This window comes from Phalacrocorax carbo, chromosome 7 (genome assembly GCF_963921805.1).
Source record: "Phalacrocorax carbo chromosome 7, bPhaCar2.1, whole genome shotgun sequence".
NCBI classification, from domain to species: domain Eukaryota; kingdom Metazoa; phylum Chordata; class Aves; order Suliformes; family Phalacrocoracidae; genus Phalacrocorax; species Phalacrocorax carbo.
Window position 1 is genome coordinate 22389261 of NC_087519.1, and position 12707 is coordinate 22401967.

The window sequence follows — 12707 nt, forward strand, 5'->3', positions numbered from 1 at the left end:
TCCAATGCCTTGCACAGTGTGTCACACCACTACCTTGACCCTCCAGATTTTACCCATGTGTTGAAGTCACTTTCCCAGTGTTGGCCTGTGCAATCATCTGATGTTTCTGCATTTGTGGGAGTCAGGCCCACCCTGGCTGATCAGTGACGTTGCTGCCCTGAAGGAGCTTGTGGGGAGAAGACAGGGTGCTAAGGGAGCTGTAGCTTCTGGAGGGAGCAAAGACATTTGTGTGAAAGCTCAGTTTTAATGAAGACCACTCATTTGAAGAGTTGTAACCAGTGTTTTGGGTGGGATGCTCTTGTATACTTGAGTGTTCCACCACTGTCGCTTTTTTTCTCCTCTGCTGCGGCTTCCTTTGCTGGTGAGCCGCATGCAGAGGTCTCGCATAGCTTTGTATTTAATAGATACACACCAAGATGTCTGCTGAGTCTCTTGCTTAGCAAAAGGTGCTACAGCATCATTCTGAATCCAGGACCACAGTACAGTCATGTTCATGGGGTGGCTCAGCTCCTGCTCTAGGAGATGGAGTGGTATTGTGTGTTGTATGAAGTGTATCGTGTTGAAAGAGCCCAGAGCTGAATGCTTACAAAGTCTTGGGGGTGTTTGAAGCTGATTTTTATACACAGGAGCATTGTATTTAGCTGTAGGTAGAAAAAAACCCTAAAATCTAACCATGCAGAGTACCCAGCTGTGTGTGTTAGGGGCAAAGGAGAGGGAAAAGCAAAAGATTTACTGTTCTAATAAGGCAGAAACTCTCCTTGTTCATCTCTGATCAGAACCCTTCTGTGTTTCCAGCTGGCACCTTTGTCAAGAGTGGGAGATGAAAGTCAGTTTCCCAGCCCGCCAGCTGCGTCCTGTGGTAAAAGGCAAAGCAGATAATAATGTATGCAAGTCTCATAGTGTAGCCCAAATTTGGGATGGATGCAAAATGCTAAGTCCCCTGTCTATTAAGGAACCAGCATGGGTAGGATAGCTTAGGCTGTTGATTTACAAACGACGTTTCCTTTTCACTTCTGGCTGTGTGAAAGAGCCTTAACAAATTTGATGTTTTTCAGCAAGCCTTCTCTGCCAGAAAACAAGCAATAACAGGGTTTAGCACCTCTGGGGCAGGTAGAGAAATACATCTGCCTCTGGGGGTGGGGTGGAATGGGCAGTTGTTTCGAGGTGAGCAGCAATACAAAATGGTTCAGTGCTGGGAATAACCATGTCCAAAAGTGAAAAACCAGAGATGATCTGGGTGTTATCATGCTGTAATTACCCAAGCAGATATTTGGTTAAAGAGAAAGATGTTTAGAGTTGGTGGGAAATTCCTGTGGGTCATTAAAATTTCACCATTAGCTGGCTCATTAATTTTTTGCTTCCTTCAAAATGCCCCCCTTGCCCTGCCACTGTTCATCTCCTTCAGGAGCAGAGTGGTCCTGGGTCTAGCTTCAATACCAGCTCTGAAGAGTGCAGCTGTGTCTCATCCTGGTGAGTTCCCCGTGGGGCTCTCCTATTCTGGTCACGTCTGACCTTGCTTTCTTTGCACGTAATGCCCTGCTCTTCTCATTAACAAACCTCACAGCACTTCACAAAGGCCGTCCGCCCTTCGTGGCGTCCCCATGGGGAAACAGGAGGATGGGGAGGTTTGGCAAAGCAAAGTGACTTTCCAAAGGTTGTGCCACAGTCCTGTGGCAGGCCAGCCCCTGAGAGCAGGTGTGCTCAGCATCCCATCCTTTTGGAGAACGCTAGCATCACAAGAGTTAGGGCAGGATCTTAGGGAAGGGAGATGTCATTTGCTCCCACCGCTAAGAAGCGCAATGACGTGGGTTCAACTGTTTGGGTAAGGGGGTGTGTGACACAGGATGAGGGACACAGCTGAGTCGTCATCATGTCTCTGGTATTTGTCTTACAGTCTTCCTGACTTGTAATGACAAATGAATTTTTGGGCAGTGGTTTGTTGGGTTTTTTTTTGGCTGGGAGTGGCCCTTATGTAATTGTAGCACTAGCAGGAAGAGGGCTGGCACACGAGGTATGCTGCAGCCTCGCTGCACACTCCTGATCATAGACTGGGGTCTTCTATTAGTGGGCTGTTCCTGCTGTCACATTATCTGAGCTCGGCTTTCTGGCCTCAGCACATCCCTCTAAGTAACTGGGAGCGGCGTCCTTTGTTATCGGTCTCTGCAATCTTGGTCTGCTGTTGCTTCATGTGTGTTCTTACACACACTTGTTTTCATTTTTATTTCATTCCTATCAACCTTAATATTCCTCTTGCAAGCCTCTAAGTTGATCGCAAGGCTTGGGTCAGCTGCAGCTTTTTTCAAGAGCCTGAAGGTGAACAAAGCCATCAGCCTCCCACCTTTCCCTTACAGAAGGAGGGGAAAAAAAAAGAAAGAAGGACCAAAAACCCCAGCAAAGCCTGTGGGTACCAATTGCTGAAGATCAGGTGCTAAATGGGCTTACTTCGGATTTTTTTGAGCTTTATTTCATTGGAGGTAAAATGTAGTCACGCCCCCTGTTGCAGTCATTGGCTGTCCTGGATGCTGCCCACTCTTTTGTATAAGGGAAGCAATGTAGCTGTCAGCCTCAGAAGCTCATGATCTCTGCTCCCTGAATAAGTAGAAATGGGCAGGAGGTCACCCGTTGCTCTCTTCGTGGCCCTGTGGGCCAGCCAACTGGGCATGTGGGCAGCAGAGCGCTCCAAGGTGAACCCCAGGATCATCACAGCTCCACAGGGTAAGTCCGGGGTTGCGGTCGGCTGCAACCTTGAGAGGCAGCAGCAGCAGTTTCTGCAGCTGACAGCTACTCCCTGTGCCGTGTATTTTCTACCTATGTCTTGTCTTTTGAGAAGAGTTGGTCTTTATTTCTTTTGTTTCTTTGGGAAGACTTCTGGCTTTCATTAAAATGGGCTAAAATGCCTGTGATCTCAGGAAGGGGTTTCTGGCTTCCTTGATTCTTTTAATCAAATTTTTAGATCCCTGTTCTTGCCAAGTCCTTTCCTTTATATATTCTAAAAACACTTTCCTACAAGCTGGATATATTAAAGGCTGTCGAAAAGCCCTGAAACAGACACACTAACTGTTTCCCTTAACTTGCAGGGAGAAATGGAGAAGTGTATTTGCATAATAATTTTCTTATTCATCTGATGTACTTACCCTGTTAGCTGCAAATGAGTTCTGTGAGTAAATATTTGCAGATCTCTGTTTTCTGAGAAAAAAATATATATCTAAAATGGCATGCAAGGACTTAAATCAGATCCGATCTTAGCAGATACCAAACAAAGAAATGTTTTCAAGGAGCAAGCTGAGAGCACAGCCCAAGCTTTGTGTGTTGGAAAGAGCAGACTAACGTTTTCTGATTTTATCATGTGTCTTCCAAGCTTTCAGATTATTACGCTCCAGGGAGGCTTTAACAAAAGACACTGTCTTGTCCCCGGTGGTTCTGGTGTTTGGCTAAGCCGACGGGTTCAGCTGAGCTGCAGATCTCATGCTGCTCTGCAGTACAACAGCTCCTCTGTGTTTTCTATTCGGCAACAACTTCAGAGGACACAAATTTCCCGTGGTTTATTATGCACCATCTGTTATTCCTCTGCTGTTATTTATGATGCCATTCTTCTTCGGGCCCATGCCTGCCTGTGGATGAAGGGCCAGGAGCAGAGGGAAGGGCAGTGGGTGTGTGGCTAAGAGGAGGCCTCTGCCCATCACACAAAAGGGAGAGACAGTGGCAGGGAGGGCAGCAAAAGGTTGCTCCTAATATTGTGTCATTTGTTTTATTCACTGGGAAATGAAGTGTCTCAGAAAATGGGATGCAAGAGGGGGAGAAGGCACGGAGCCCGAGACTGAACAGGGGATTGTGGTACATATTTCTCCATAGACTTTTCTCCTGTTCAGCTTAGGGGAGTGAGGGGGAAGTTGAACTACAGGGGTCTGGTGTGTTTGGAAATGCCTGTCCTGGAATGAAACTGCGCTGAGGAGGAAGAACAAGCTTGGGTGGTTGGTTTCCACCTGTCTCTGTGGGCTGTGCATGGCATGCACACACAGTACGGTCATTTGGCCTTTCCCTGCATTTTGTGTCAGATGGTGACTTCCCTGGCACTGAATGCAACAAGGACCTGTCACCGCAAAACACAAAGCCATTTAGTGTTAGGACACTTCCCTGCAAGGGGATCAGCTTAAGCTTATCTCTTTCTCTCCTTTTTTTTGAGCTAGAGCTTAGCTGGGACAAAAGGCCAAGAGGGATTTCAATTAGGGATGTATCAGAGGTACCTGTGTGGCACACTCATTAAGACTCACTCATGTGTCCTATTTAACAGATCACATTTTCCTTGGTGTAACCTCTACCCTTTAGGAAGTGGGTCTGTGGGTGAGGAGGGGGTGGAGAGTAAGCTCTGGAAGAGGCTGAAGAAATGGGACGGGGCAAAGGGGATGCGGTAGGCAGCAGAGAGCCCTCTTTAACTTCCCCAATGCTCCAGGCACAATGAAAGGCAAGTGCAGCATTTTTAGTGAAATGTGCGGGTCAGGACGCTGCTGCTGTTTGCATCCAGGTATAGAGGGTTGTCTCTTGCCATAGAGGTGATGGTGTTGCAGGGCTCGGTTTGTGGCTTGAGTCCTGGTCTTGGGGGCTGGGAGTGGGATGGAGAAGAGCAGCACTCCAGGATATTTTCATGGGTGTTTGTGCTGGGGCTGGGCCTGGTGTACTGCATTTGCCATGTTGCAGTGCTGGCCTCGGCCCTGGGCTCTGCAGGAGCTGGCAGTGCTTCACATAATTAAATTTCTTACATGCCACAGCCCATCGCTAGTGCCAGGTATGGCAGCCTCAGCGAAAGACGCCTAGAGATGTTACAGCCCTGAGGTTGAAGGGGGATATTCCTCGTGCTGGCCAGAGCCCAGCTGTCTCCGGGAGGGAAGAGTACGTGTGTGGGATCCCTGCCCAGGTTGCAGTGCTGGGGGAGAGGAGGAAACTGGTGCTGGGCAAAGCTGCAGCTGCCCTTCCATCTCTCAGCCTTGCTGCCCTCACCAGCACCCTGCCAGACCCAGGATGGAGCCCTGGCCTCACTGCAGGCAGCCTGAACTACTCTGCTCTTTCACCCCATGGTCCCTTGTTGTCTGGTTTAATAGCAAGAAATAGGTGAGGGGACATTTTGAGCTGGGAAGAAAATGTAGCTGGGCTTAGGTGGCATGATCCTGAGCTCAGATCTGGAGACAAAGAAACTGAGTTGGCCTGTGTCGGTGCTTGCAGCTGCCTGGGTTTAAGTAATTTCACAGTCCTGGGGACTTGGACTTGTGGTGGTGGGTAGCTGGAGCACTATGCTCTGCAGATCTGCCTTTCTCTGAATGCAGTGCATATAAAGCCAGCCCTGAGGCCTCAACCACAACTGCTGTTCTGCATTTATTTTGCCTCCCTGATGCTGCAGCGCAGTGCAGGAGGGGGTAAGGAAGGGGCACGCTTTTCCCCAACATCAGCCCTGTTTCAATATGTGCTTGGGAACATTTGCCACCAAAGGCAGTGTGAGGGATCCCTAGAGCCCTCCCAGCAGCCGGCACAGGTGGCCCACTCTCAGGTCCAGCTGGCTAAGCAGTTATTTGAGAGCATGTCTGACTCTGCAGGATTTCTTCCTCTTAGAGGAAAGACACTTGGAGCAAAGGGCTGAGGTCAGCTCCAGACCACAGGTCATATCTAAAGTGCTTAAGATCCTTTTTACTGTCAAAGACTTTGCCCCCCTTCCCCTTTGCAGCTGACCCAGCACACAGATGAGTCAGGGTCTCTTCTGGCTATTACCTTCCCTAGCGTGCTCATGAAGGAAGATTGTAAATGGCAAGTTCCCTATCTTTTGAGATTTGCAGAGTGGGAGTGAGTTCAGCCTGAGCAGACTGGGGTGGCGCAGAAGCAGGTCCTTCAACCTTGCACACCGTGTTCTTGCTTACCTTCTGTTTTATTTCTATCCTCCCTCTGCCTCTGTGTATTTTTCTAACTGAACGCTGACCAGCTGGGCTTTGCTTAGAAAAAGGTGTGTTCACATCCCACACTGAGCTTTTGCATGTCAGCACAGATGTTTACTCTTCTGAATCACCTGCAGAGATGGAGACTGCTGTGTCCTGGGGCTGGGCAGAGCTGTCCGGGTGACAGAGTGGGCAGGTACAGCCCCTCTATACAGGAGGGTGGCATCCCAGGCTGTCTGTCTCATGACTGGAAAGTCACTGAGCATCAGGAGAGTGGAGGAGTGCAGTGAGGACAACAAAGAGCCTGACAGCTGGGTCCGGCTCATATAGCCTGGGGCATTTGGTGCAGAACAGGGGTAATTTTTAGCTACTGCCATGGTTAAGATTGTCTTGTCCCTGTTTAGTCACACATGTGTAGGTCTGAGATAAACTCACAGCCCGTCTCTGGTTGCCTGCCTGCTGCATTCACACCTTGGGGTAGTACTGGGGTCTGACAGTTTAATTATTTCCCTTTTCCTCATTAACAGATGAGGCTAGAAGCTGGAGGGGGTGGGTTCTGAGCTGGTGTGTAGCTCACAGGAGAGAAGCAGGTCCCACAGGGAAAAAGATTATACACTTGACCCTTGGCTACCTTGACTGGGTCAACTGGCTCTGACCTGCCCAGGGTCACAGGGGGGAGTCAAAATGGCAGTTCCTGGAAATAGCCCACACTGCCCATAGCAGCTCCCGGGCTTCGCCAAGCTCAACTGCCTCACCTTGCTGTAGGAAAACTGCTGGCCAGCACCTCTGAATGTTGTAAGAGCTGTTCTAGGAGCTCTTTGTGCTCATTGGTGCAACGGTGCTGTGTTCAGCTAGCAAAGGAAGAGGAGAGCTGATCAGAGATGAGGCTGAACTCACACTGATTGGGAGCAGTGGCAATATGAGAGATTGTGGCGCTAGCACCAGCTTTTACTCCTCAGTGACAGTGGCACTGTTTTTTCAGGAGCCACGGTCCCCATGGGTGTGAAATGTCTTTATAGGATAGTTTCTTATGAAGCTCTCAGAGCATCAACATTTCCAGGAGAAAGCTTCTCACTTTCCCAGCAATGCTATTTTCTGCAGACGGCTCATTTTCACAGGGTGGGTGATGCTGGTATCATAAAATGTTGGCTGAAAATATTTTTTGCTCTGCACAGATTGAAAAAGGAAAAACAAACCAAACAAACCAAGTGAGTGAATCACAACGACCTCCTGTTGGAAGAGCATGAGAGAGAAACAACAGGCAAGGACAAAATAATAAAAGTTGTGGCTGTTGCACTGAAATGTTCAGGGCTGGGAATGAGAGCCAGATGCAAATTTCTGACCTGCTGCCCAGCTCTGTGCCAGCCCTCTGGGTCAGAATTGCAGAAAATTGGCCTGGGGATGTTTTCTGTAGTTGATGTAGTCCGTCTCGGTGCCATAAAGCAGGACAAGCTAAATCTAAGCCTCAGTACTTGAGTGCAAACTAAATCTAAGTAGTGAGTACAAGATGCTTTTTAAAGAAGCTTGTATCCAGAAAAAGGGCCGGAAGGTGAGCTGGAAGGTGGAAATTGCTTGTTTTGCACCCAGCTCTCTCCTATTGAGCTACATCCTCTGGTGTGCAGCTATTCCTGGTTGCTCCAAGAATAGGACTGGTTCCCCCTGTTGGGCAGTCTTTTCTTTTCAATCCCAGCTCCACCCGGTGTAGTAGGCTGCGTCTGTCTGGTGTGCGGTGTGACGGAAATGTTGTAAGAGTGCCACAGGAGCTGGATGCTGAAGCAACTCCTACCATCTCTATGAAAGTCAGAGCAGCTTAAGTCTGGAGCAACAGGCTTCATATAATAGACCTAATATTGCCTTTAATGGCAGCTCTGGTTCTTTAGTGCTATAAATATCCAGTTCCCAGTTTGAACCCTGGTGTCAGTATCTTCCTGCAGCAATGACTCTGCATCTAATTATCCACTTGGGTTAAATTTTTCTCCCTTATCAGGCACGGGTGGACTGGGAGGGAGGGGGCATTGGAAGTTTCAGGAGCTGTGAGGGTTTCCGTGGGGAAGACATGGACAGTCCTAACCAGACACTTGCCCTTGGGCTGCTCACAACAACTCTGACCATGGGTTTACTCATATCTTGGATAACGCAAGTTTTGGAAAGTCTGATCTGAGTGTCTGGTTTCAAATGACTGCTTGTAATATAGTGGTTTGGCTTTCTGAGTCTGACTAATGTGGAGCCACAGCCAAAGATGGACGTGAGAAGAATGAGTATTTCATGTTCCCTCTGGTGGAGGTCAAGCAGGCAGAAAGGGGATGCTAGGAAGGTCTGCATTGCCTTCCCTGGCACAAATCCAGAAGGATGCAGGGCTGAGACCCAGCTGACATTCATTACAGGAATGAGAAGCCCACAGCAGCAGGTAGGAGAGCTGCAAAGAGTGTGACAGGCCCCTTCCCAATCTAGTGAGAAAGTCCCCTTGCTGCTTGCATAATCTCATGTTTTCTGCAGGGAACTGAAACTTCATCCTTGCTCTGGAGCCATAGATACCTTGTCCCACCTTTAAACCTCTGTAGAGGCTGGAGGCTCCACAGGGGACTGCACAGGTCACCTCATGCCTTGCTCACCTCCTGGACAGCCTCCCCTGGGCTGGGAGAAGAGGGTATGTGTACAAGACAGGTTTCTTGGCTGCCCTGCCCTAACCAGTAGCAGAGAGGTGGGAGAAGGCTGCCAATTAAGCTAAAAGGTAAAGCGGCTGTTTTGCTGGTGGATGTGCATAGAGGTCCTCAGGGCAATTTTTATTTTGGAAGGCTTTTTATGATAAATCAGTCTCTGGAAACTGATCTTCCTAGTGGGAGGGGTAGCCATGCTCTCCAGATAGCAGCTCTCCTGCTAAAAGAATTCTTTTGTTGTTCTGCCGTTGTGCCAGTGACCGTATAATAAAATACCATAATCGCAGGCCAAAGTTCCCCAGCTTCCAGCAGGAACACGGCACAGCTTGGGACTGTCATTACAGAGAACAGCTTTTGGAAAGTAACAAAACCTGGCTCTAAATTTAGCACCCGCAATCCGTAGGGTGCAGCAAGCTGCTTGGCTTTAGGGCTGGTAGGGAAAAATGTACCTGCTAGATGACAAGCTGCACCCATGAAATCAAAGGCCCTGGACTCATCTTGCAGTGGTACGGGCTTCAGTGCTGCATAATTTTTGTGGGGGGTGGGGCAAGCATGCGGGGCAGGCAAGGAATATTGGTTATGTGTTAGCATGCATAGAAAACACTGTCATGCTTGTTATATAGTCATTTTGCGTTTAAAAAGGAGAAACCCATCTTTCCTGGAGCACAAAACACTCTCATTTGAGCCTTTAGAGTGTTAGCGGAGCCCTGCGGCACCGCCTGTGCTCACGAAGGCCTGCTTGATGGCACAGGCTTTGAAGTTAAGGCTTGTTCCTTCCTGGCTGCAGGTTAGGGGTCTTTTTTGTTGCTTGCTGAGTGGACGTTTGGGACTCCTGCCAGCTCCGGCTCTGGCTTGGAGGCCCCTTGCAAAGGAGATAAAGGCTGCATAGCTCTCAGAAGAGCTTTTAAGCAGGCATGCCTATGCCCAGCAGCTGGGTTACCAAATAGAGGGTTTTTTCTCTTTTCTTCCTGCTACACTTAGCCCTGCGCTGAATACTGCTGCCAAGACGCTCCAGAGCTTACCAGAAATAGAGTGGAAACCATTAATGCACCAGAATATTTGCCTTCTGTAGTGTAACTCTAAAAAAGTATATTTGTCTAGTTAGTGTACTCTGCAAGCTTGAGCCTTTCCTCTGTGCTAGCGTGGCCCTCACGGGCATTTGGATTGCACACAGGCTGAGAGCTTTTGTAGGATGTATCTCCAATAATGCAGGCTGAATTGTTTCCTCTGCTCTGGACCATTTTGATAGTGATGGCAGGGATTTCTTGAGGGCAGCAGAAAGCAGCCTGTGACTGCAGGGTCTTCAGGAGCAGCTGGGGAAAGAGCCAGAGAAAAGGCAAGCAGTGTCGTATGGTGGTAGCTGCGGGAAGGTAGCTTGGCCGAGGGTGAAAAGTCCCACTGCAAAGAAGACACAGATGTTACTGAAATACCCATAGCATGCTGTTTCCTTTGGAGGGGTGATTAGAGGGAGTATGAGAAAAGATAGCATGAGGTTTCTTAGCAGATGATTAAATGTTGCATGTCTCCAAACTGCCTTTGGGGAGATATAGGATGAGAAATTACCAAGCAGATGAAATCCATCACTCCAACTTGCCATGAACTTAAAATAAGAAAGATGAGTGAAATGTGTAAGGCTATCAGGTCTGGGTTTGAGTAAAGTGGCTTCCCAGCTGCATGTCTCCCCCCATGCTTTCACACCTCACTTTCTTCTCCATTTCCCGCAAGGGTTCAGGGCTACATGTCCTCCTGATCCTCTCCAGTCTCTTGTGGGTTGCCAGTGTTGCCCAGTGCTGCGTTCACTGGTTCTCCACGTGAAGGACTATGGTCACAGATTGAAAATGAGCAGCACACAGCCCAAGCCCTTGCTCGCAGCTGTATTGCTTTCATGAATCAAACTGCAACGTTTCCTACAGGATGGAGGGCATGGGCATATTGCAGTCAGGGATTCTACTCACCCTGGGCTGATGAGAAAGCACTTCGCCTTCACTGGGAAACCATTTTACTTACTCTATCCTTTATAGGTGCACCCATGCTCTTGGGATGCATCTGTGGGAGAGTGGCTAAAGCAAAGGAAGCTGCTCAGACCTCACAGCCTTGCTGCCCTACCTGGCCAGTGCCCTTCCCTGGTGGGAGAGGCTGTGTCAGTTATGAAATACATAGGAGATGACTGATGCCTGCAATGGGGCTTGTTCAATCTGCTTTCTAGAGCTGTTGGTCACAGCTGGCTCTTGAACTCTGGCAGTTGGCACTAGAAATGAGCATACTTGTGTTTCATCAGTGGTTTTCCTGCTTGTGCTGTGTGCTCAGGGTGGGAAGAGGAGAGATTTAAGCAGCGTGGCTGCCGTGTAAAGCTCTCATGGTGGGTACAAGTATGAGCTGGGGGTGTCCCTGTGGCAGGGAGCTCTGTGGCCCCTAGCAGAGCACAGAGGGCTTTAAGGAACCGGAAACACGTGTGTCTGTGTGGTCCCGCTTCAGCAAGAGATCTTTTTAGCACTTTCTGGTTGCCTGGTTTCCGCTGCTGCTTATCAATGCCTTTTGGCCTGTGGCAGACTAATATGGTAGAGGAGTTTTGGGGTGTCCCTGCAAATGCCCTGAAAAGACAGCTGTGGAGAGGGGAGACCAGGAGGGGAAGGCAGGCAGCACAAACTCCTGAGACGCACCAGCCACCAGGCTCATGGGCACCAGATTGTGGCCCTGATCCCAGTCTGCTACCTTGTGCCAAGTAGGGGACAGGAAGGGAGTGAAAGGGGGACAAGGATGGTATTTGGCCCTGGGAGGGCTCTGGAGGGAGCTCTTAGGCGTCTGGGTTAGAAATCTGTAGGGGATGGGGCTGTGTTGATTCTGTTCTTTTTATTTCACTTTCTTTGAGAAATGACTGGTGTTGGAGCATAGGTTGAACCGCAGTGGTGCAGGGGCTGCCCTGCACACTGAGTGATGTTCCCCAAGGGTGATCCTTCAGCCTGTGCCTCTGCTTCCCCAGTGCTGAAAGGTGGCTGTAAGGATCCTGGCTTCCAGGGGTGCAGCTAAATCCCTTGGCAGCATGCTGGTGGCATGAAGTCGGGGAGAAGAGGGAATAATGAGTCTAGTTTTTTGTGATCAATGAGAAGGACGTGTTTTCCTACATTTTGTTGCCTCTTCACCCCTTTCTCAGAAACCCCTCCCACAAAAACGTATAATTTTCCACAAGGCATGCTGGCCAGTGGCACGTTGGAGACCTTGCAACTCACAGCCCTTCAATTACTCTGTGAGCAGGTCAGAGCAACCTCCCCCCAAGTGTCCCTCCTGGATCATCTCAACTAGAGACAAATTGTTCTATAAAAAACCAAATTGCTGCAGGATCTGCTGCATCCCAGAAGCCTGTCAGACTCCTCGAGGCATCCATCCCCTGGGAAGGGGATGACTGGTGGGTGAACAGGGCTCTGGGGAGCCCAGGTGTGGTTTCCTTGTGTCACATATTATTCTCCCATGACTTTTGCCAAAGGAAGCGAACCTAGCCAGTCGATGAGCACAGCAGCTCCCTGGAGGCATACTTCCTCCTTCCGAAATGTCTCAATTTGGGAATTTATAGATAATCTTTAAAAAAATGCAGCTTGGCTTCTTGCTGGCATCTGTGGTGCAGTTGGGGAGACAGACAACGCATGGCTCTTGGATGGGAGCAATGTGGTTCAGTCCAGTCCTCTGCCCAGGGATGGAGGGGATCCATGGCAGCCCCATGGGGTGTCTCCATTCTGCTGGGGTGGGTGCTGTGACTTCCCATGCTCCCCTTAGAGGGGACTGTCTGCTGGTGGGGCTCCCAGGGCTGGTATCTGGCTAAGCAGGTTAGAAATCCAGGGATTGTCCTCCCAGTCTTGCCTGGGGGAATAGTGAAACTGAAACTGAACTTCAGAGTGATGTCTGAGCTGGGACCGGGAGTCCTGCCGCCAAAGTGGGTGACTAAGGCAGTGGGCCTGAATTGCATTCCTGTTCCTTAAAGGAAAGCAGTTGATCTGCCTGTGCTGGGCTGCTTGTCATGCATCCGCTACGTGCTGGGGTAAGTCGAAGCAGAAGGGGGATTGATGTCATGAGTTGAGATGGCTCTCATGTTCCCAAAAGTGAGGTGATGTGTAGGAGTATCTGTAGCACACAGTCACCC

At 49.4% G+C, this 12707-nt stretch overlaps 2 protein-coding genes across 5 annotated transcripts in view; both read left to right on the plus strand.

Moving 5' to 3' along the window:
• UBL7 (ubiquitin like 7) overlaps window positions 1-12707 on the plus strand; it is a 34256-nt gene that overhangs the window by 16375 nt on the left and 5174 nt on the right. The gene's annotated exons all lie outside the window — the stretch shown is intronic.
• The window catches only part of SEMA7A (semaphorin 7A (JohnMiltonHagen blood group)), a 33192-nt gene that overhangs the window by 3999 nt on the left and 16486 nt on the right, over window positions 1-12707 (plus strand). For 2 of the 4 annotated variants that reach the window (XM_009508754.2, XM_064456829.1), the window contains exon 1: window positions 2540-2715. The exons of the other annotated variants lie outside the window; for them this stretch is intronic. In XM_009508754.2, coding sequence (XP_009507049.1) covers window positions 2604-2715 — 112 coding nt within the window. In that variant the 5' untranslated portion in view covers window positions 2540-2603. Of the gene's footprint in view, window positions 1-2539; window positions 2716-12707 lie in introns of those variants that run through there. 4 annotated transcript variants of the gene reach the window in all.